Consider the following 24,994-nt stretch of genomic DNA (forward strand, 5'->3'; position numbering starts at 1 on the left):
TAGATAGCTCTGAATATTTATAGCTGTTATAGCAAAAACAATTATTTGGTTACAAATTCTTAATTTGTGGATTGCTTTGACTTTGATGGAAATACCGACTTTCACCCTGGGCCTTGAAATGTTGACCCCAAGAAGCAACTGCTATGATCTAGGTCTTGAAGGCAGCTTCCAAGGCTTGAGCTTTCTCTGTGATGTTCTTCTGAAAGGGCATCATGAAGTCCTCAAAGTCTACCTCATAAGTGAACCTCTCCCGCCGCAGCTCCCTTTTCCTGATCAGCTCTGCTGTTGTGGCTTCAGGACTCCAGATCTTAAAACAAACAACCGTATCCAGAGCAGGCATGAATACGAAAGCCAGCCAAATATGTCAGTATCCACACAGTGTCCAGTATGATTAACTTAAAACTATCAAATTTACTTCTAAATCTATTTTAGCTTATGTGTTCCTCTTACATGAGGAAGAGGAGTTACATGGGCATCGCTAATTCTGATGGTGACTGTTTGGACACCTGAAATGCTTTTCAGTTACCTCTGATGATCCTCTGCTGTTCATTTTTGGGATGTCAAAACAAGGAAGAGATGGAATTAGAAGATCATTTGGGTTTGTTACCTTTATGTCTTATGGGGAAGTCATAAGAAAATTATTTTCATAGTAGAAGGCAGAGGGGGCTGGTGGTCTCTTATTCAGCATGGCTTGATGGGGATTGGCAAGACCACTCTTGTTCTCCAAAGATGTCTCCACCTCTTTAATTGTGGATATCTAGGAAGCTACTGAATAAATCCAGTGTTGCTTAGTATGAAACTCCCAAGTGAGATGGTAATAAGAGTACTGGGGTTTGAGAAGTACCAAGAAAATGTGTCTGTTGAACTTGTGACCAAATGGGGACAGGGAATGGCATTGACCAAAGAATACTTTAGGTTTTCAAGGACAACTAAAATATTAATATAGAAATAGTAATAGAGGAAACCAGATATTGGAAGCTAAAGAAGGTGAACTTACTGAGTTGAAGCAGCAGGAATTGGCAAAAGGATACCTTCATATCATAACTGTGAAAGATAATCTTTGGCCATTTGCTTGGGTGCTCTGCATGAAATGTATTTAGAAAATGATATGAGTTTACAGCATGTTATGAAGATCTTTCCAAAGTACTTACCCTCCGTGGAATAAATGTAATATCCACTTTCTTGGTATAACCACTGGTAATCAATGAATTGAGATAAACCACATTATCCTTATGGACTGTCTTTTCCTCTGATATGGCTGGTACATAAACTGATGAAAGTGGTTCCTGGAAATGAGACAAAAGAAAAACCAACCCTATCAATTGCAAAAACCTATATTACACTTTTTTTTATATTATTTGTTGTTCTGTATCTTGCTCTAAAGCCAAGTAAAAATAAAAATGTTACTATATAAATTATAATTTGAAATGAAATAGAATATTATAACTTTGGATGGGGTAAGATAACTAGTTTGCTTTGTTTAACTCTACTTTATTAGTAGTATTGGTAACAGAGCATTTAAGTCTTCAAGATACCCATTATTTATCTATGGTCACTGATTAACTAGAAAAATTAAATTATCCTACTAAAATGATAATGATGTATGTAGTAGAAGCTTAGCTGATTGATCATCCTTCACCTCTGGCCATTCTTACTCTCGTCCCCTCCATGTTTATTACTTCTTACTGTTGATTGTCCTCGATGTTTGTTATAATCCCTTCACCCTCTCCACTTCCTACCACCTTACATTTCTCCAACCCTTTCCAATTTCCAATTCCAATATTAGAGCTTTTTCTTTTTGAATTTCATCCCTGACCTATGTTTGCCAAGGATCACCAGGGATTCCTCCTGCTTCCCTAAAAGAAGCTTCTAGCCTACTTAGAAATGCACTTCAACTGATGAATGGATAAAGACATTGTGGTTTATATACACAATGGAATACTATGTGGCAATGAGAAAGAATGAAATATGGCCTTTTGTAGCAATGTGGATGGAACTGGAGAGTGTTATGCTGAGTGAAATAAGTCATACAGAGAAAGACGGATACCATATGTTTTCACTCTTATGTGGATCCTGAGAAACTTAACAGCAGACCATGCAGGAGGGGAAGGGAAAAAAAAAGTTAGAGAGGGAGGGAGCCAAAATATAAGAGACTCTTAAAAACTGAGAACAAACTGAGGGTTTTATGGGGGGTGAGGGAGGGGAGGATGGGTGAGGTGTATTGAGGAGGGCACCTGTTGGGATGAGCACTGGGTGTTGTATGGAAACCAATTTGACAATAAACTTCATACAAAAAGAAAAAAGAAATGCACTTGGGCTTCGCTGCTAATGACAAAGTCTTGATCTCTCAGTAATCTCTATGGGCAAAAACCTTAAACTTCTGCTGGTAGTTTAGAGGCACCCACATCACTCCAGATTACCGGGAACAGTCACTTGACACTTTTAAAACTTCTAGAGTCATTCTGCAGGATATCCAAGTCACAAGTGGCCCCATATCCCAGGGTTCATTGGTAGTCATTAGAATCCCTTAGGGGGTGCCTGGGTGGCTCAGTCAGTTAAGCGTCTGACTCTTGATTTCAGCTTAAGTCATGATCTCATGGTTCATAAGTTTGAGCCCCACATTGGGTTCTGTGCTGACAGCACAGAGACTGCTTGAGATTATCTGTCTCCCTGTCTCTCTCCCTCCCCTGTACTCGCTCTCTCTCTCTCTCAAAAACAACCATTAAAAAAATAAAATTCCTTAGAAGGAAGGTAAGATGTGTAATGAAAAATTATGATACCATAATGAAGGAAAAACATGCTTTGCTTCATTCTTCTCACCCTACTTCCCTGTCTAGGGTGTCTCATCAAATCTGTATAACTCAGAACCAAATATATACATATCCAATGCCAATTCTTTTTTCAACATTCTAATTGTGTTTGGCTGAACCATCTTGGTTTTTACATGGATTTTATTTGCAATGAGCACTTTTTAGACTTTTCCATACTAGGAATTTCTTTGCTAGCTATTTCTTTAAAAGTACTGCATAATAGTGATGACAATATGGGTTGTATATTATTTTGCCCATGCTGTATAACCACATGTACATAATGACACTGCCCTAACCCCCAACAAGTTTTTAACAGGTTCTAGTTACTAATGGGTAGTCCATTGCTTTTCTTACCTCCTCTTTCTTAATTTCAGGGCCTTCAGTCTTCATTTTAGGAGGTGGCTTGCCTTTCAATTTTTGATTTTCTGCTGGTTTTGGCAAGCTATCCAGCTTTTCTTGAATCAAACTAATTATTCTATAGTCAGCATACGCCTTTGCGATATCCATGGCAGTGTGCCCTGTTCAAGACATAAATTCAGAATAACAATAAACAGATTGATAATAAGCCAGGTAGAAAACCTCAGCACATCAGCCCTTAGCATACAGTAGTAAAGGTGATTAGTAAAGCAAATGGTTATATGTAGGGTCACAAAGCTAGATCAGATATTCTCTAAGGTGGACCCAGCTCTAAGATCTCGTAATTTAAAGTGCCATTTACTGGCAACACAACCTTTTCTTGTTTTTGGTTTTGTTTTTGTTTTTTTTAAGCGTGTTTCTTAAAAAGTTGATAGGAAATACTGGCAGGATATTTACATGTGAATATTTGATTGATGGTTCTCTTCCCACATTGCGTACATTTCCTTTTGTGTGATAATTTTACATTATTCTCCCTTTCCATGATATAAGGAGGTATATTCAAAAAGGCCTGAGGAAGCTGGTGTCACAGTGTGCTGTGCACATGGCTGGGTATTATGACACCTGTAATATCCTCAGGCAGACCTAAAACAATACTACCAGTGACTCAGAGGAAGCCTGAAGCAGCCAGAAATATTAATGCTCTCTCAGATCAAAAGGAAGCAACAGCCTCCACTATAAGAAAATGATACCTCCAAGCAATAAGGTCAAATAGTTATTCAAATTTTTATTTATTCTTCAGGTGTGATATAAGCTAGGCCTCCCATTTATGTCCTAGAGAGAACCTCAAATTCAGGAATTTGTTCAGCTTTGGAAAGAATCCACATTCTATAGTCTTTAAACTATGTCATTTACTAGGAATTGACAGTTGTAACAGTGTGAAAACTCTGAACATTGGTGCAAGCCCACAAACTAATGCTTATAAGACTATAGTGAAATAACCACAGAAATTAAGAGTGGGTAATTAGAGGGGTGCCTGGGTGGCTCAGTCAGTTAAGTGCCCAACTTCAGCTCAGGTCATCATCTCATGGTTCGTGAGTTCAAGCCCCACATCAGGCTCTCTCTCTGTCAGCACAACACTCTCAAAAATGAATAAACATAAAAAAAAAAAGAGTGGGCATTTAGAAATTTTTAGATAGATTTGATAGAAGAATTTTCTGTCATTTTAATCTAGTGATTACAAAAACCCTTGTATTTCATGTTTTTTCTCATTTCATTTTCTAGGAAGTCACTTTTTCTTGTACTTTACAAAAGTATCCATCCATGACAGATTGCAAACATAAAGCACTGATCCTTTCACACCAGTGATTGAGAGGCACTCCATAGAAAACCAACTTGTGTAACATTCAACTTAGGTTTGCGTTTGCAGTAGTAACTCTCACAGGGAAATGTGGTCCTACAAGAATAGAATCAGAAGAGGTTTGGAATCTAAATTCTCCTTTTCTGACTGTAACTGTATCTATGATATGAACACATACCTTTTCTATTTTCCAGTTGGAATTTAGCACCGATATCAAGTAGGTATTTTACAGTATCCAGTCTGCAGCTCTCAATAGCTCTAGTTAAAGGAGTGGTGTTGTTGATGGAGACTGCGTCTATCACAGCTCCAGATTTTACAAGAAGCTCAACAATATCTTGCTGGCCTGTGTGGCATGCAAAATGAAGCGGAGTCCACAGGAAATTATCTGTTGCATTAACGTTAGCCCTATAAAATAAGACAGATGCACAAGCTAAATATATGGGTTGTTCCAAGCATTGGAGGCTGAACGTGCAAAGCCAGATTTCATACAGTTGTCCAGCTATAAACGAGGGAAGCTCTGAGTAAAGTTAAACTCTGTGCCATAATTTTTCTTGACTTGTGCTCTGCATTATCTGACAGTCTTAATTTTCTTTGCATAAATACACATTTTGTTTAGTTTTTAAAGGCACTTAGATCCCAGGGGTTACACATTTTGCAAAGGTTAAAATTAGGGAAAATTATATAACTGGATCCAATGAAGGTAAAAACTGATAGGAAATATAAAAGTCATGTTATTTCACTTTGAGTCTACTTTCTCTGAGTGTTATAGATTTTTAAATGCACCTTCATTATTAAAATTCTAAGCATCTAAGTGTAGTATTTTAAATGTCAGTTCTTTTTAAAAAAAATTCACTGTTGGGGCGCCTGGGTGGCTCAGTCGGTTAGGCTTACGGCTTCGGCTCAGGTCATGATCTCACGGTTTGTGAGTTCAAGCCCCGCATCGGGCTCTGTGCTGACAGCTCAGAGTCTGGAGCCCACTTCAGATTCTGTGTCTCCCTCTCTCTCTGCCCCTCCCCCGCTCACGTTGTCTCTCTCTCTCTCTCTCTCTCTCAAAAATAAATATTAAAAAAATTTCAAAAAAAATTCACTGTCCAAAAGTTCAAATTCTCATTAATTGCTTTATACTCCCTCTAGATAATATACAAATTTGAATACTTCTTTGACCTTCACCCTTATAGTAATAATAATAACAACTTTTATCAAATATGCAATTGCTTTGCTAATAAGTGATTTACATATTTTAAATGATTTGATCTTGAAAATCTGTGAGCTGAGTCCTATTAGAGCCCCATTATAAAAATGAGGATATGGAGGCACAAAAAAGTTAAGAAACTTACCCCAGGCTATTCAGCTATGGTACAAGAAGGAATTAAACCTGAGAAGTTGCTTTAGATTACAAAGTTAAATAAAAATGTGATGCTTTGATATTTTAAAGATATTTACAAATGAACCAAGGAGGTTCTGGAGGAGAGAAGGGACATGTCATCATGGCCATTGTACCACTTGTTTAAATTTGTTAGGACCAACCCCCCCCCAACATATACACAAGAGACAGATTAAAAAGCAACATGTAAAATGAATAAGTTCTAGAGATCTACCATACAATAGTGTGATTATAGTTAATATTGTATTATACACTTATAATTTGTTAAGAGGGTAGATCATGTTATGTTTCTCCTACAATAAAATTCTTGGGGCACCTGGGTGGCTGAGTCAGTTTAAGTGCCTGACTCTTATTTCTGCTCAGGTCATCTCTGCTCAGGTCATGATCTAGGTTTGTGAGTTTGAGCCCCTCAACCGGCTCTGTGCTGACAGTGCAGAGCCTGCTTGGGATTCTCTCTCTCCATCTCTTTCGGCCCCTCCCCCCACTCACAGGCAAGTGCATTCTCTCTCTCTCAACAATAAATACATTTTAAAAATTATCTTGGTAATTTAAAATAAAATTAAAAGTGACCTAGTAGGTAAAGCTCTCTAGTAAAGCAACTTTGTGCGTAGTTTTTATTGGCAAGCTATCTGTGCATACACACATTCCCAGGTTCCCATTAGCCAACTTTCCCATGCAAGGTCTACCTCTAATCTAGATTTCAGAAATGAAGCTCTTTCTTTGCCCTAAAATTCTGGAGTTGAATATAAAGACCCATGAAATTTAAACCTCACTCAAGAAAGAAAACCCACCCTTTTTCAAGAAGAAACTTGACAGCATCCATGTTTCCACTGGCACATGCAGTCATTAGTGGTGTTTTGTAATAATTATCCTTCATATCCACAGGTATTCCTGATTCAAATGCCTTTTTCAGAGAAGCCAGGTCTCCTGCCTTGGTGACGAAATTAATATTTGAAAATACCTTCCCTGGATCATCAATGTACCAAGCGGAGTCATCCTGAATGGGATGTTCTGGTGGATGGTCTCGGTTAAACCGATTGCAATCAGTTATATTCTTGTAGGTTTCAATCATGTAATAGGGTGGCCCGCCATCACTCCATTGGGGAAATACATGGTCAGGGATGATGCAGATTGGGAGGGGTAAAACAAACTTGCCTTTCTTTACCTTTTTGGCCATCCCTTTCTTCTTTTTCTTGGGCCCATATGATCCCAAGACATAAGACTTGCTTAAGTATCTGGTTCCTTTAAAGAAATCATTAATATTGACCCCACCTCCCCGTAATTTTTCATGATATTGAGCTACCATAGCCAGCTGTTCCGAGGTCACAAAATCTTGCCTCTCCTCCAATGTCAACACGAAGTCCTCCTTGCTGACTGTCCCATCACCTCTGTCCACAAATGAAAAGGCTTCCCGAAGGAAAGTCTCATGTTCTAGCGACCAGTCATGTAGTCTAAGGGCCCAGAGTGGATTCGGATTTTTGGCTCCTGGCCGTGCCAGTTTATTAGCAGTTCTCTCTGCCCGCCGTATTTCTTTGTTTGCTGCTTTGAAACCGCCTTCTTTGGCCACAGCTCTGGGTGTTTTATGATCTAAGTTCTTCCATTTCAGGTCACATCCTAGAACATGAAGCATCATTATTATGAATATTGCCCAGGCATCTGCATGGCTCTGTGAATGACATTCATCAAACCCTTTTCTTAATTTTGATCTATTAGTCAAAAGTTTATCCCCTATAATTACCAAATTAAACTGTGATTTTTTTTTTCTGTGAGCTTCACTTTGGTGAATTCTGAAATATGTTTCCAATTTATATTCTCTGCCCCTAAAGAATTAGGACATTGATCCCTATAGATATATGAAACAAATATCATTTTGGCATACTTGCTAAGCAGACCTGCTACTAAAAAAAGAAAAGAGTGAGGGTAATACTTGAATATAGAAAGAAGCTGGGTTCAGATAGCTTACTGGGCCATTAGGAACTCAGAATGATGCACCTGCTTCTTTTTGAATGGTTATGACTGCAAACCTGTGTACGATCTTAAACTGTATTCCCCACGGAATCCATTTAATTTCTATTGATCTGCTGTTTTGTGATAAGGTCATGTGAACAACCTAACCCAGGAAAAACCAATTTGTTCATCGAATCTGAAAGACTTCCAGTATTACATTTGTGCTAATCAGACACTGAAATTCATTTTCCTTCTTGGTCCCTTCCTTAAAATGATGACACCAACATTACACGTAGGTATTCCCCAAATAAATAAACTTCTCCGGGTACATTGGAGAGTCGGCTTAGTGCCACTAGGAAGGTTGTGCTGTCTATAGTAAGTGTCTTGAGACATTAAAAATCCGTTATGTATATAAATAAGTCAGACAATGAAGAAGCTCTTTCTAGTGTTTTGCATCCAGAAGAAGCCTCTCCTGTTGCTTTGCCAACATCACATAATCAAAGAAGATTGCTCCCCAATCAGTATGTCTAGCAATGAAAATGTACAGGTGGCTGCGTGCAGAAATAAAGCATGCCCTGCCAATACTTCATAGTTGTATTCCTTGTCAAAAAGAAAATTAGTCACCAGTGCTTTTGAAGATTGATACTTCCTTTGGTATTGTCAAACTGAACATTTTATACTAAGACTGATAATTTTAGTAGTGATAGAAAAACTCAAAAAGAGTATTATGAGAATAAGGATTCTAAAATTTCTATATTAAGCAGTGACTTATCGAAAAGGGGGCCTGAGGCTGGTCTCGACAGTATAATTCCATAGCAACTTCAAGAATGCTGTTTTTATTTAGCTTTTTTGCTTCTTCAAGGTGTTGAGGGGTTTATCTACCATCTCCCAAGCCACTGCTTCTATATTCACCCCTAAGGATCAAAGGATCTTAAAGCTGTTTGATCTTGCCTTCTTATGCTCCCAGTTTCCTCCTAGTTAGAAACCTTTATGTGGATAAAAGTTTCCAACATCCCAGCTTAAAGATCTGAAGGCGTTTTTTTCTCCTTTGGCCTTGGGACTTTTTATCTCCTCCCTTATAATTAGTAAATACAGATCCATTCATTCCCTTTGTGACTTATGATCTGTGGTCGAAGGTATTCAACTTACAGCTAGTGTGGGCTGACAAGCCAAAGGCCCATGAGAAAGAGAGCTCTCCTGGGGTGCTTCCCTAGAACTGTTCCCAGCTCCCTGCTTCTGCCCTTGGATATGACACACTGCTTACCGGGACTTGTAAATTGCTCTAGCAACAGGAAGAAGATGGTTTAATGTGGGAAACAGTCCAGGCTTCACATTTAAGTATAGAAGACACTAAACCCAGGGAGTTAACTCAGAAAAGAGCATTTAATTGTTAATGCATGGTTTGTTGTTGCTCTGATTGCCTTAGATCGAAGATTCAAAAGGTGAACATGTAGTTGGTAACACTTATACTATGGAATTAGGTCACCCACATAGGATCTAGTGAAGTGGTTGTACCTCCAAACATGCAAGAGAACTTAGAATGCTTTCAGCCACTTGTTTTAGAAACATGGTTTAGGGGCACCTGGGTGGCTCAGTCGGTTGAGCATCCGACTTTGGCCCAGGTCGTGATTTCATGGCTTGTATGTTCGAGCCCTACATCGGGCTCACTGCTGTCAAGCCTGTCAGTGCAGAGACTGCTTCGGATCCTCTGTCCCCTTCTCTCTCTGCCCCTTCCCCACTTGTGCTCTCTTTCTCAAAAAAAAAATAAATCTTAAAAAAGAAGAAAACATGGCCTAGTCTCATGATTCTGCCAGGAAGATGAAACCTTTCTGTGTCATTGGGCAAGGCCTTTGGCGTGGCCTACGCTCCAGCCAAATGTGCTTCTCAATTTGCTTTCTGTGACTTTCTCCCAGGAGTATATAGATGATAGAGAATGTGCCTGGTGATGTTTATCCTAATAAGAAAGCAGTTAACATGTTAAAGTTGAAGAATTGTCTTAATCTGGGCAGCTCTTTTGTTTTTAGAAATAAATTATGTTAAAAATGCAATATCAGGAGCGCCTGGATGACTCAGTTGGTTAAGTGTCCAACTCTTGATTTCGGCTCAGCTCATGATCTCATGGTTTGTGAAGTTGAGCCTTGCACTGGGCTCTGTGTTGACAGAGTGGAGCCTGCTTGGGATTCTCTCTCTTCCTCTCACTCTGCCCTTCCCTATGTGTATGTGCACACACTCTCTCAAAATACATAGACATTTGAAAAAGAAAAAAAATGAAATGTCAGAATAAACTGCTAATAGTGACAAATGTGCAAACAAGACTGATGAGACCATTTTTGGGGCAAAAGTTGCATTTGATACACGTTCCTTTCTTTATTTGTTAAAAGTGTTTATTGGGGGATGATGGGGGGGAAGAGTATGAGTTTGTATAAGTTCATAAAAAGTAAACATGAATTCGTTATTGCACTATTAGTTACGCAAGCACATTAGTTTATCTATGTTAGTGGTTACAATTTAGGATCTCTATGTCTCAGGGACTCCTGAGATTCTCTGTGTAGAGGACAGAAAAGCAAAAGTACTTTCTCTACTGTATTCTAGAGTCATAGGGCTTTAAGTTTTTGCCTATTACTCAAACTGGGGGAAAAAAAAAGCAAAAAACCAAACCCATTACTACAACGTTCAGCAGAATGCAGTTCCACTTTTCACAAAGTTAAAAACTTTTAATGTACTTTAAGTTAGCATGTAATTGACACCAAATGGATCCAGATCTTTAAACTTAATTGGCTAATATTCCCATTTTAAGGACTACATTAAGCTATACATGCATAGTTTATATTCCTAAATTAATAGGTACCTAGAAGCTAAAGGTAAACCAAAAATAAATTTCAAATATTCCATGAAAATTTTCATTTTATCTTTCTCCCTAAAATATTTCCCCTATAATTTCAAATGATTTAGGAAAGTTATCCTTGACACAATGGAACAATTTTTTAATGAAATAATTAAGAATGCAGACTAAAAGACATAGTTTTTCAGTGTTCGTCCTTCAGATTGGTGGACATTTTTAAAAGGACTTTAAAAACTATAAGCATTTTAATAATTAGCCGACATATGAACAATCCTCTTTAGATTTTTAATGACAACCTAAAAACATTTCAGAAAATGAGTTTTAATCACTTTAAGACCTGATTCATGATTTCACAGAAGGTAGAGTAAGAAAAAATTTTCAATTTTCTTTCTACATATATAACTGTGGATGGGTTATTGATAAAGATACGCAACTGACAAGTGGCAGGCCCAAACTGTCTGCTCATCTGCAACATGGGTAAATCATAACTGCTTTAAACATAAAATTGCTAGACACTTTTACCTCGCTGAGCTATATATTTGCAGCAATCTGCAAAACCACCCATGGCAGCATAATGAAGTGGTGTGTTCCCATTCAATGCAATCAGCCCCATGTCTCCCTTGTAAGCAAAAAGCAGCTTCAATATCTGCAAAATAAACAGTGATATAGTAGAGGAATAGGAACATACATTTATTGCATGAAGACTGACACCCCAACTTGTTATCTAATAGTTACTTATGCTACATGTGGCTATTTAAAATTAAATCGAATTAAATAGAAAACCATTAAAAAAAATCCAGTTCCTTAGTTTCACTAGCCGTATTTCAAATGCTCAAATCCACATGTGTCTATTGTATTATACGTCACAGATATACAACTTTTTCACCATTGCTGACAATTCTATCAAATAGCTTTGACCAAGAGTTTAGAAAATTCGATACTCATCTAGGGCATGCTATCTTGGTGAATTCTAGTAATTCTAGAAAGCATCAGCCCATAGAAAACATTATCAGGGAAGCAAAGTCTTTACCAAATGTGACTTCTATTGTGATGTATATTTTTATTGTGGGGACAAGACTCAATGACAGAAACAAAGATAGCTCTGTAAAAACTCAGAAAATTGAGTAAAGAAAGTTTAGACGTAATTCAGAATTAAAAAAAAAAATAGGATAGCATTGGTTCCTATTTCGTTTCTGCAGTGTCATTGTACCTATGAGATATCCTTTACTGGTATGTCCAGATAACCAGGATACTTAAGAGTTTAAAATTTAGGTGAGTCATTAGATGCACACAAAAACTCAGGGAGATAAGAGTTTGTTGGCATTGTTCTCCCACAGTTTGGTCAAGCCATATTTTGAAGATTCTGATATGTAATGGAGGCATAAAATAAAAAAGTCCTGATTGGCAAAACTTTTAATTTGTCATAGTTAAGAATACAGAAAAACATTATTTATTTTATTTGTTTATTTGTCATACTTAAGAATACAGAAAAAACATTCATTATTAATGAATAAACTTAGCAAGCAGATAAAACTGAAGGGCTAGAAAGTTTTTAAAAAAACATTTGATCTGAAATATAATTTTAGAATTATCTAGGGAAATCAAGACGGTAACTTCGAAAACATTCTTAGTGTAACCTACATGATATTAAAACAATTTGTGAAAAGGTGTGAGCAACAGATTTTAAAGCAAAGGGCAGATTATTACATCAAAAAAGCCTCCTTTGGCAGCAAAATGTGCAGCATGATGTCTCTCATTGTCAAAGGCATTCACTTCACCTCCTCTTTCCAATATCCCTCGGACTAGCTCTAGCACTCCTTCTCTTGACGCTTCCATTAAAGCCGTTCGACCTGTGGACTGGATGAGAAACAGATCAAATGCCGGTTATGCTTGTTATCTTAAATCACTTATTTCGTATAAATATGGTCTAAATCCATTTGGCCTTAGATTCACACTGACATGTTTAGTTCTCTGTATTTTTTTTGGTTTCATGTAACAAATAGGAAAAATGAAGCCAGCTGGTCCATGTAGAAGCATTTGAATATCAGAGTCAAGGTCACACCAGATGTCCCTGTGAGAAATCAGGGTATAAAATGCATTTTTTTGTAAACAAAGTAGAGCAAAAGGGGGGGAAAGAGGGTAAAGTATATGCTAAAATTAGGTTATAGGTGTTTTCTAATGAGGAAAAAAATTGATTTTTTTATCATCTGGAAATGACTATTAAACAATAAGAAAACTCAATAAAATTGGCCAAACAAGGAAAGGGGGCAAGATAGATACGGGAAACAGCAGGACTACATATTTTCTTTCCAAAAAGATACATTTTTATTAGGCATCAGTGGTATCTTTTCTATTTTTCTCTAATGATCTTTTACTATTATGCATAATAAATACGAATTTTCCAAACGTAATTAGGAAATAGACTGTGGAATCATGGCAATATAAAGATAATGAAAATCTATCATCTTAAAACACTGTGAATAGAAATGAATAGTCTATAAGCTAACAGGATAATTTTACCATAATTAAATGTGAAAATTACACTACTGAGCGTCTATAATTTTAAAAAAAAGGAATCACAGGAATAGTCATACTGAGTTGATAGCATTTGGATTGGCTCCTTTTTCCAAAAAGATCAGGCACGTATCTTTAACATCATGTGCTTCTTCACACGCTCTAAGGAATATTGGCTTTCCTTCACAGGAAGAGTTGTTGACATCTGCACCATGGTCCAGGGCAATCAATGCACAGCGATAATGCCGCTTAGTAGGCAAAATGCAGTAAAACAAAACACCTGTAGAAAAATAGAATCCCCAGAGAGTATTTAATTAAGTCTCCATATATTTGAACCAGATAGCAAGGAAAAGATAACAATTTTGAAATCCATGATTGGCTAGCTGAAGGTGGTGGAGCAAAGGCATAGTTGCCTTGCTTTTTCTTTCTGTAACCAACTGAAATACCAAGACCGAGAAACAAAAGAAGAAAGTCAACCTTTGATAGAATCAGAAAACAGTTACGACCAAATGCGATTGGACCTGGTTCAGGGGAAGAATCAGAGTGCTGATATGTGAGCCCTTGTCAACCATGGGTTCTTGCAGCCTATACCCCACATGCAGGACTGTGGGTGCTGGTTGGTGGGTTGCTGTGTCCCCTCTGAAACTGCAGAGTGACAAAGGAGGTGGTACTGGATGATAAAATGTGCAGACCAGCCATGTGTAGCGGTCAGTATAGCAGCACTGAGAAGACAAAGTACATGACAAGGGGCTCTACCATTTTGGCAAATCGTTTTGTTCCAATGAATAAAGAAAAATGCTAAATCCCCCAACCCAGAACTTATGACATATAGGTCCTCAATATAATTCATGTCAAAAATGTACTACAGATCAGGGGTATTGTAATCTAGGCAAACAACAGTCAGGCTCCAAACTGACTTTGTAATGACCTTATTCTAAACAGGCTTCATTCAAAGAGGAACAATAAGCAAATAAAAAACTAGCATGTGACCTATTGGGGGGAGGGGGTGTAAGATACTGAAAGAAAGAAACCTGATAGTAAAAGCTAGGCAAAAACTACATACTAGGAAAACTATACCATGTGAAAATTATTGACTGACCTATTTCTATGATAGCAAAGAAGCTAAATATAACTTTTTTCTTCTAAAATAAAAGTACAAAGATAGGCCAAGACCTTTAAAAGAAGGGCTGCTAGGACAATAGAAGATAAATAGAAGGAAAAGATGAAATTAAGCCAGCTGAAGTTAGGAAAGAAATGGTAGAGGAAACTAAAACCACCAAAGAAAGGGAAGTCAAATTGGAAGCAGGAAAAAGGAAAGCAAAACCATCATCCAGGATGTGAAGGAAAAATACAAAAGAACTAAGGAGAATGTCACAGATGATGGAAGAGTTGAAATGGTCTAGAGGCAAAGGAGAGTGAACATGTATGTAATTGGTGTTCAATAATAAAACACCAAGTGGAACATAAAAAAATGGAGATACAATAGAAAAAAACTTTCTTGAAGTGAAAACCTGAATTTCAAGGTTAAAAAAGCATACTTGGGTCTCAGGAAAAATGGATTAAGAAAAATCAATTAGGCATGCGTATGTAAAGCTAGGTAGAGAAGGTGTCCTGTGAGCATCTGGGAAACAGTTCAGATCCTATCTATAAGAAGCAAAAGTCAGTCTGGCCTTGAGATTTTGCTACGTAATAGTCCATGCTAGAAAATAACTGAATTATCTCTACAATATCACCTGAGAAAGAAAGTAAGGAGTTTTGTACCTATCAAACTGTTGTTCACATATAAAAGCAATGGACATGTAAGTTTAAGGATGCAAAAAGTTATTGTACTAATCTCTTCTTTCATAGCAAAATATTAATGAATACCATGTAAAGTGGTACTTTAATAAACAAAGTTTTAAGTATATGTAAAGCTATCAAGTTTGCCATTAAAACAACCAAAAACAAGCATCCAACTGTGGGTTTCGGCTTCACAAGTTTGAGGTTCATATTGGGCTCTGTGCTGACAGTGCAGAGCCTGCTTTAGATTCTCTCTCTGGCCCTCCGCCACTTGTGCTCTCTGTCTCTCTCAAAATAAGTAATTAAAAAGAAAAAAAAACCGAAAACAAAAAAAAATCAGTTCTCTTCCCAAGAAAAAAGACAGATGTTAACTAGATTTACTGTGGTGATCATTTTGCAATCCATACAAACATCAAATTATGTGTACACCTGAAACTAATATAATGTTTATGTCAAATATACCTCAATTTAAAAAAATCAGGGGCGCCTGGGTGGCGTAGTCGGTTAAGCGTCCGACTTCAGCCAGGTCACGATCTCGCGGTCTGTGAGTTCGAGCCCCGCGTCAGGCTCTGGGCTGATGGCTCGGAGCCTGGAGCCTGTTTCCGATTCTGTGTCTCCCTCTCTCTCTGCCCCTCCCCCGTTCATGCTCTGTCTCTCTCTGTCCCAAAAGTAAATAAAAAAAAAAAAAGTTGAAAAAAAAAAATTAAAAAAAAAAAATCAGTAAATAATAGGGGCGCCTGGGTGGCTCAGTCGGTTAAGCATCCGACTTTGGATCAGGTCATGATCTTGTGGTTCACGGGTTTGAGCCCCACATCAGGCTCTGTGCTGACAGCTCAGAGCCTGGAGCTTGCTTGCTTCAGATTCTGTGTCTCCCTGTTTCTCTGCCCCTTCCCCACTCATGCTCTGTCTCTCTCTCTCTCTCTTGCTCTCAAAAATAAATAAACATTAAAAATTTTTTTTTAAATCAGTAAGTTATAAAAATAGATAAAACTACCATTCCAACAACCAAAAAAAAAAAAAGAACTAAAAACAGACCATTAACCTTAGAAAATATAATACACACAAGAAAAAGAATATATGGGGACCATATAGGAAAATACATTTATACATATTTATTTATATATTTTATATTAAATATAACTTCATAATATAAAATAAATGACAGTTCTGAGACCAAACCTTTGGGGCATCCAGATAAATATAAATTGGGTAAATTCTACCATTAAATAAAGATCACAATTTATATAAAATCAAAATCTAAATATATTTCATGTAAACAGACACATCTAAAATAGGGTTACTCAGAACAGTTAAAACAGAAAGATGGTCAAGGACATGGTTGAAAATAGAAAATCAAAGATACAACAAGTCATATGAGGCAAGAGTGGACCAAAACAACAATAAACAGCAATGTGATCTAGAAATATCAGAGGCTGAATTCATTACAAAAGGCCCTAAGGCACTTATGAAATAGATATTTTATAATGATGGCATGTGTAACTCCCAGTCAAAGTCTATCTGGGCTGACTCTTTAAGCCACAAAGAACATGAATCCAATTCTAAAACTGAAGTGGAAATAAAGGGAAAAAAAATGGTGGACAGTCAAATTTGCATACTGCATGTAGGACTGGGTATGCATTCCTATAAATGGGAGAACCAATGGAATGGGGGCTCTAAGGAACTAGTCTAGCTTAACCCTTAAAGGGAAGACAGTCTTCCATTCTCCAGAATAGACAGACACTAATTAATCCCCAAGGACATAGGAAAGAGTTTTGGCTTAGAGATTTACCTTTTCCATATTCTGCAAAATTATTCAAAGTACAGTTTAGCCTAGAGTATGTCCCACATCCTTCTAAAGATCCAGTAAGTATTTTAACCACTTAAATGTTTGCTTATCTTTTAGGAACAATGTCCAGTGAGGCATACATCAATCCCTGGAAAATAGGATGTTAATGACCAGGACTATGCAAGAAGCAAAACAGTTTGACAAGTGAGAGGACAACTAAGGGATGTGCAAGGTGAGCTAGATGTGTTGAACTGGTGAAGACAGGGCATTCACTCAGTGCAGTAAGCCTACCATGGGTTACACAGAATCAAGTCTCTAGGGGGCTGTACTAACAAGGTTATGTGTGCAACAAGATTTGTACTGGTCCCAAGTTTTGTTTTCTATCTTTAATTCTTCCTATGTGATTTGTCAGATTATTTTCTCATGCATTCATCTTCCAAAACCTTGACAAGTTTAGTATTAATTTGAATGAGCTTAGATAGTAGCCATATGGCTATTGCATTTGCTACAAGTATTCACTTAACCCTGTTTCTAATTTTACTTGTTCAGTTTTAATTTTGCAATTTTAGATTTTTATGATATAAAATGTCTCGACCTTTGAAAAAAACATTTGTTTCAAACTCTGGAAGGTAAACTGTTCTCCATTACAGTGTTTCCCCAAAGTACATTCCACAAAACTCCAGGTATATAAGATGCCATAAGGAAAAACTATTTCAAGGGTCAAAGAAATATGGAAAATATCCCTGTATCAAGTCTGACAAATGTGAAATCAACATGTCTCAATTTGTTTTATCCAATGGTTCTCTAATGAATTTGACAGTGGAACCAATTTTGCTTGTAACCCTTATCAACATCTCAGCAATTCAGTGGTCCATGGAACACTTTGGGATATGATATTCTACAGAGTTTTAAGAGGCTTTTTTTATTCAGGATTTAACATTTTAAAATGCATTTGACCCCTGAATGCATCCGAAGTTCATTTCGTTATGTGGTACTATTAAGTAATTAAATGATTGTTCCTTTTCTTTGTCCTCTCTTATTGTTTTAAGCAAGTCACTTATCAAATACCAAGTCTGGAGAGAATTACAAAAGCGGATTTTGTTCCTGTCAGAAAATATTAACATTAAAAATGGGATTTATTTCTCCAGTGTGGGACTGACGTTAATGGCTTTGTACTTGAAGCAACTCCTTGGGACAACTGATTAAATCTACCAATTTATATTAAGCCTGGTGGTAATTTTCTTGGTGATTTTCACAAGGCTGTGTCAAGTCCTTCTGGAACTTTGAGTTATTTGGGCCAGAAGCTCCCAAACATGGTCTTGAGATGTGATTAGGGAGAACAGAGTAGAGAAGTGGGGGCTATCTCACCTAAACAATAAAGGAAATGACATGTCTCAAGTTTTAAGTTCTTTTTCCAAATACAATTAAATTGACCCTAGAACATTGGAGTTTATGCCGGCATCCACCTTAGTCCTTCCAGTTCCCAACTATAACCCCCTTTCTACACCAGACTGCTGTTGAGAGGTGCCAAAGTCCTTTTGGAGCCCAAAAGAACATTATTTGATGTTCTAAAGTATCAAAAGGAATAAGAATGCTCTCCATCCTCTTTTGTCTTAAACAAGATTTTTATCTTATAATCGATGATTATGACTATGGTAATGACAATATATGTAAAAATTCTCCACATTTAGGAAAGCCACCAAACATAGATTAATCTAACTCTAACTTTCTTTTTAAATGAGAAATCTCTCAGATCTTGTCTCCCTAAGATCTACCCATACTGTTTTCAAATTATGGGGAGACAGTGTCCTTAGATACAAGAGTGAGAACCTGGCTCTTCACTTAAACCCATGAGTCTTTCACTTCTACAGTTGGAAAGCAAAAATGCACTATTTATTGATTTCTGGCTACAAAGTAGATTGCATCTGTTGGGCAGAATGCTGGGATTTTTACCTTTTCCTTCATTATCAACTATACTCATGTCAGCCTTTGCCTTGGCTAATATTTCCATGGACAATTCATGACCCAGTTCTGCAGCCCTCATTGTCGGAGTACAGCCCATCTTGTCTTGCACATCAGGATGAGCACCAAGGCTAAGGAGAAAGCTGACCATATCAATGTCATTGGAAATTGAGGCTAAGTGCAGAGCACTGTGTCCATTGACCGGTTCTGTGAAATTGATTAGTTCAGGGTATCCAAGCCTGATCAACTTCTCTATCTGCTTCATGTCTTTGTTCCGAACACACTGAAGAACTTTGTAGATCTGCAAGTTCTCAAGTCTCTTATCTGCTAAAGCCATACTCGACCACCTTCTTGAAGATGCTTTTCTGGACCAAAACAAAACTATAGCAGCAAAAACAAAAACAGAAACATAACAAAACTCAAAGTTAATTTTGTCATCTGTATTTTGATTAGATAGTAATATTTTATACCTTCCTTCTGAGAAGAGAGGCTGTTTCTTACGAAATGATATTACCATAGTTTATGGCAACTGACCTCATGAGAGTATAAATTACACATAAAAACATAGGACATACAGTTAGCATAAAGTTAAAATATTTCAAAACAAATCTTTCATTCTAATTAATATCAGCCTTGCTGTGAAGCTTTCTTGTTAATTTAATTTCTTGTCTCATTTAATCTTCCTTCCTTGACACAGCCTCCCCATTTTAGCCACAAAGAAAGTAAGGCTAACAAACGTGCCAAGGTAAGGTTTCATTTTCCCACTACATGGCTCTGTTACCAGCATGCCCCTCAACAGAGACCACACAGGTTTTAGCAGTTAACAAGTGTTAAAAAAAAAGAACATGTAGAATTTTGAGGTGCTTATCATAAGGAGGAATCTACTGGATTCTGTGAGATACCAAACGTGATTACTGTGTCATCTTACATGGGAATGAGGTAGGTGAACAGTTGAGAGAGAACTGCAATTTTCATAAATAATCCCACTGTTACATTGTAATGAGCATTCTAACATGAAATGTTATCTCCTTTTATTTATGGAAAAACAATATTTTCAGTTGAGTCAGGCTAGGTAGACCCAGCTTGCTTTTCTTTCCTCACTTTTTCTGGGAAAAAAAACCCATTATCATATTGGAAATCCATTCCAGATCATATAGTACTGCTATCCTAGGCCAAGTCATTGCCACAGACTTCTAATTTGTCTCACTGCTTCTACAACAGATCCCCTAGGTTCCTTTCTCTGGTCAGTCCTCAGAAACATCTTTTAAAAATGTATCAGATAAGGTCAAGCAACCTTTGACCCCCAGCATTTTGTATGGATCTGCCCCTTCCATCCCCTATGATAGCAATGAGTCAAAGACCAAGGCTTAGTCTGTGTGTGAGCACATGCTCAGGAAGGACATCAGCCAGTCAGCATCCTAAGGGACCCTTCTGCCAGAACTATATGGACAGACTACTGTGTGCTGATGCTGTTAAGCAGTAGGGTGGGGTGCTGCAGTTGCAGGAACCATGTTGGCAGTCAGGGAGAGTGTGTGTTACAGAGACTGAGACTTAGGGCAGAGGTTGGGACTCAGTTGTGCCAGAATTCACCCACCACTTTAATCCATGCAGCATGTTAGTTAATGCAGCACTAGCTCAGGGTTGCAGAAGTAAATATCCTCTCCCCACCCCCACCCCCACCCCCCTTAATTTTGTATAAGCTAATTTTGTTAGCTGAGTTTCTGTCCTTTGCAATTGAACAGATTTCATCTTACTACAGAATCGGAAACTGTATCATCTTTTCTCCCACAAACCTGCTCCCTCACCTATATTCCCTCTGGCAATGAGTTGCACTTTTGTTTTTTTTTTTTTTATTTTTTTTATTTTTTTTAATTTTTTTTTTCAACGTTTTTTATTTATTTTTGGGACAGAGAGAGACAGAGCATGAACGGGGGAGGGGCACAGAGAGAGGGAGACACAGAATCGGAAACAGGCTCCAGGCTCCGAGCCATCAGCCCAGAGCCTGACGCGGGGCTCGAACTCACGGACCGCGAGATCGTGACCTGGCTGAAGTCGGACGCTTAACCGACTGCGCCACCCAGGCGCCCCAAATGAGTTGCACTTTTGAACGCTTGCTCCTCTTTAACTATGTCTCTCTAGGCAACCATAACATCTCCATTGCCTGTTCTTGTCCTACCTCACCACCCACTCTTCATTCTCCTTTGCTGGCTCCCATCTTCTGCCAGAAGCCTGTTGGGGTGACCAGGGCTCCGCCCTCAGGACTCTTGTCTATTCTCACACATTGCCCTGATGGTCTCATCCTGTCTCATGACTTTCATGCCAATTTGAGGTTTCTGAATATTCACTCTCTGACTCTCCCCAGAGCTCCAAAGTGATGTATCTATCTGTTGACTCTTCATTCTCACAAGGAACTCTAATAGGCATATAAAATATAAAACATCCAAAGCCGAACACTTGATATCACCCTTTCTCCAGTTCTCCCCACTTCCAGTAATGGCGTCACCATCCATCTGTCTACTCAGATGAAAATACTCAAAGTTATTCTTCTTTCTTTCCTCACAGGTCCCCTACTCTTTAAATCCACCAGCAAACCCCATAACTCTACCTCCAGAATATATCCTCACATCAATTACCAGTGGTGCTATCCTAGGCCAAACCCTTGTCACAGCTTCTAATCTGTCTCACTGCTTCCTCAGCAGCCCTGCAGAGCCATTCTTTATTCAGTACCCAGAAAAAGCTTTGTTAAATGTAGATTAGACAAGCCTCCACCCCCAACATTTTAGTATAATTTTTTTTAATCTTTATTTATTTTTGAGACAGAGAGAGACAGAGCATGAACGGGGGAGGGTCAGAGAGAGGGAGACACAGAATCTGAAGCAGGCTCCAGGCTCCGAGCTGTCAGCACAGAGCCCGACGCGGGGCTCGAACTCAAGGACCGTGAGATCATGACCTGAGCCGAAGTCTGATGCTTAACGGACTGAGCCACCCAGGGGCCCCTAATTATTTTTAATATAAAGAAAAGTTGAATACCCATATATCCATCACAGATCCTACAATTAATGCTTTACTCGCTTTCACTTATCTATCCATCCCTCTGTCTACTCAGCCATCTATTTTTTGATCCATTTCAAAGTAAACTGCACACATATTCCAGCAGGCAATACCCTTAACTGGAGTTCAATATTTGTTTACAGTTCTTTTTTTCCTTTTTGTCTTTTGAATATGAAATGTCCAGTAATTAAGTGTTCCGTTCTATAAGTTTTGACAATTGCATACATCTATGTAACCCAAACTCCTATCAGGATATAGAACATTACCAGAAAGTTCCAGAAAGTTCCCATGCCAGAAACTTCCCTCGAAACTATTTTTTAAAAGCAGTTCAACAGATTTTCATTGTAATCAGAATAAATCTAAACCCTTCCTGTCGATCTTTTAAGAACATTTTCTCTGCCTCTGTGATCTTACTTTACTCCAACCTCCCTTGATAAGATGACCTCCAGCCACACTGACCACCTTTCTGCTTATAGAACAAAAGTGCATTCCTGCCTCTGGAACCTCTTGTTCCTTCGGCCTGGAGTATTCTTAGCTCAGAATTTCCGTTGTTTGGCACTTCTCACCATTCAGACAGCAGCCACCATGTCACTTCATCTCTTTCCTTTCTTCATAATGAAATCAAGCACTTCTGTATATTATATTTCTATAGATCTGTAGATATAGATATATTCAATTTATATACTGTGTGACTTCCCCAGTAGTATAGAGCCTTCATGGAACAGAAGTTTTATATTATAATGACCTTTATTTCTCCATCACCCAGAACCTGACTTATGTGGGGCATTCAAGTAATGGTTGCTCCATAAATGATGACTGAAAGTTTTAAGATTGAGGAGTGGAAGAAACCAAAGAGAATGCCCAGGTTTCTAGTTTGAGCAACTGGCTACCTGTGTCTGAGATGGGGAGTGCAGGACGCAGTCAGATTGGTCAAAGAGTGTAGACAGTTATGCTTTGGCATGCTGAGTCAGAATCTACGTAGCAATATGGAACACAATTCAAGAGAGAGAGAGATCTAAGCCTGGTCTACGGGCAACTGTGGGGTTTTCAGTGGCTGCAGGCTCCTGGGAGACTGGGTGAAGGAAAGGAGGAAAGAGTGTCAGGGAGAAGGGTGAGCATTGCTGTCAAAGGCATGCTGCTGCCTTTTCTCCCCATTCTTCTGCCTGCTGTTTTTTCTTTGTGCTTCCTCCTCTGCCACTGGGACATCAGTCATCACACAGCTTGTGGCTTCAATGTCCTGTTTGCTGTAGCCCCTCTTCCCTTCTAATCTGTTTATAACATGTGGTCGACTAGGAGACCAGATAATGCAGCTGCTTAGAACCATGTGTGTAAATAGGCTCCCAGTAAGTCCTGAGCTGCCCCACAAGTCACCCACTTGGCCTTTGCTCCATGCCTTGGTGATATTTACTTTAGCAGCTGCTTATGATTTATTAGTCAGCCATATCCTAGTTAGGTGCAGTGGCATACTGCACACGTAGGCACAACGTACACAGGAATAGGATACAGTGCTTCCTATTTAGCTCCTTGACTATCCTGAATCTATGCCACCTCATTTGTGTGAACAGAGACATCCTAATCAGAGACTTCAATGCTTTCTCTGAGGCACCCACCCCTAACAAAGAATTAGCAGCATGAAGCATGCCCAGTCAAGCTACAGTGATGAATTCCACAGCCCACGGGCCAGTTCTACAGCTTGTACTCTTCCAGCCAAAGCCCCAAAGTGCTGGGGAGAGAGCAGTTCCCCTTCTCTGTCCTTCACAACCTACTGCCAAGACTGAACAAGAGCCTCACCCCACTGAAGGAAATAACAGAAGTCCTGCCCTCTAGTTCTGAGTTCTTCAAAATTGTGAAAGCATCTCTGATCTTCAGGGGAGTCATCATGTATACACACACCCCAACATGTACACTTTACCTCTGTATGACGGCTGAGCCACCCTGGCATACCCCTATCTGATCATCTATATGGACAATCTCAAGAGATAGTGGAATAGAACAGGGTTTCTTCACCTGAGGTCCATGTTTGTGTCTAAGCCCTCTAAAATTATATGACAATCTGCAGTGTATGTGTGTGTGTGTGTGTGTGTGTGTGTGTGTGTGTGTGTACAGGTACATTTTTCCCCTGTGGAGGAGAGATCCACAGAACTCATCAACTTCTCCAAGGAGTCTATGACACAAGGGTGGTTTGCTAAAAAGAGGAGTGGAGGGAAACACACTGGGAATTTCCACATAGTGGAAAGAGTGTGGGATTGCAGGTGGGGAAATCTGTTTTTGTTGTTTGTGATTCCCCCCCCCCCCTTCTCTGCAACATTATTTACATAAACTGGTTGCAAAAACCTGGACATATTATCTACCTGGTTTGTGCCTCAGTCTCTTTATCTGTGAAATGGGGATGACAGTACCCACTCGATGGTCCATATGAAGAGGAAATGAGACAATTCTAGTAAAGTACTTAGCAAAGTCCCTCAAAGCAGGCTCACTATGAATAAATCAAATGTCCGTGGGTTTCAACTCCCCCAGAGCCACAGTGTACATTTGCAGGGTTCTTTACGGTCCCTTTCAGTTTTAAGTCTCAGAAAAATGCGGTAGGGGAGAGGGGTTAAGAAGTAACTTCAAGGTAAAGGCCAGGTGGCAGGGAGCAAGGTGCCAAGCTCACCTCTTAGTCGTGGGGGTTATCAGGAGCGGCGGTTGCGCCTCTGTCTGCTGGGGCGCCCGGCGGCCCAGGCCCTCGTTCTCTGCCGCCTGGCGCGGGCCCCAGCCGCGACCTCGGGCTCCCAGAGCCCGGCGTGGGCGCCCAGCCGTGAATGGTGTCTCCTTGGGCAGAGCAGGCGAGCCGGCGCGCGGGGCAGCAGGGAGCGGACGTGTGTGTCCATGGGCCCCGGGTCCGCCGGGGGCGAAAGCGCCGCCAGGTGAGAGCGCAGGGGGCGGGGTGGGAGCAGCGGTGACTTGGCTGATTGTGAGCTTCGGCCACGCCCCGCCTCGCTGCCAAGGCAACCGCACTGGTGCGCGGCGGGGCGGGGCTCCGAGCCCCGCCCCGCACCACCAGATGGCCTGGTCCCGCCTGGTGGCCGGCCGCTCCGGGATACTGGAGGAGGGCTCTGCAAGCCCAGCGCCACGGATGGCAGAGACCTTGCGCCCAAGGCCAGGACTGCAGCTGTCCTTCTCCCTTCTTTCATCCTCTTCTCCCACTCCCCTGCCCTCATCCTGA

The 24,994-nt window shown here is 39.4% G+C and overlaps 1 protein-coding gene and 1 long non-coding RNA gene across 4 annotated transcripts in view; one reads left to right on the forward strand and one right to left on the reverse strand.

Moving 5' to 3' along the window:
* The window catches only part of LOC131485420 (uncharacterized), a 165,714-nt gene extending 148,706 nt beyond the window's left edge, over positions 1-17,008 (forward strand). Inside the window, exon 4 of the long non-coding RNA XR_009248836.1 lies at positions 16,894-17,008. This is a non-coding gene — a long non-coding RNA (uncharacterized LOC131485420). The remainder of the gene's footprint in view (positions 1-16,893) is intronic.
* ANKEF1 (ankyrin repeat and EF-hand domain containing 1) lies at positions 1-24,747 on the reverse strand. Of its 3 annotated transcripts, XM_058684883.1 has the most exons (10): positions 24,443-24,747; positions 18,730-19,119; positions 13,292-13,491; positions 12,405-12,554; positions 11,220-11,343; positions 6,700-7,522; positions 4,703-4,929; positions 3,165-3,328; positions 1,152-1,286; positions 1-307 (listed from the first exon to the last, which is right to left on the reverse strand). In XM_058684883.1, exons 2-10 carry the CDS (start codon positions 19,073-19,075, stop codon positions 149-151), a joined length of 2,328 nt encoding a protein of 775 aa, XP_058540866.1. In that variant the 5' UTR covers positions 19,076-19,119; positions 24,443-24,747; the 3' UTR covers positions 1-148. The 3 variants fall into 3 exon arrangements, with proteins under 3 accessions (XP_058540866.1, XP_058540869.1, XP_058540867.1); XM_058684886.1 differs by lacking the exon at positions 18,730-19,119 and having other exon boundaries at positions 24,443-24,744; XM_058684884.1 differs by lacking the exons at positions 18,730-19,119; positions 24,443-24,747 and having other exon boundaries at positions 13,278-13,389.
* Between the last annotated feature and the right edge of the window lie 247 nt (positions 24,748-24,994).

This window comes from Neofelis nebulosa, chromosome 9 (genome assembly GCF_028018385.1).
Source record: "Neofelis nebulosa isolate mNeoNeb1 chromosome 9, mNeoNeb1.pri, whole genome shotgun sequence".
Taxonomy (NCBI): Eukaryota; Metazoa; Chordata; class Mammalia; order Carnivora; family Felidae; genus Neofelis; species Neofelis nebulosa.

Excerpts from the sequence above, each read along its gene's own strand:
- ANKEF1 (XM_058684883.1), bottom strand. The coding sequence starts at position 19,075 with ATGGCTTTAGCAGATAAGAGACTTGAGAACTTGCAGATCTACAAAGTT. Across the intron at positions 13,492-18,729 it reads AGTTGATAATGAAGGAAAAG|GTGTTTTGTTTTACTGCATT; the intron begins GTAAAAATCCCA and ends ATTTTTCTACAG. Across the intron at positions 308-1,151 it reads TTACATTTATTCCACGGAGG|ATCTGGAGTCCTGAAGCCAC; the intron begins GTAAGTACTTTG and ends GTTTGTTTTAAG.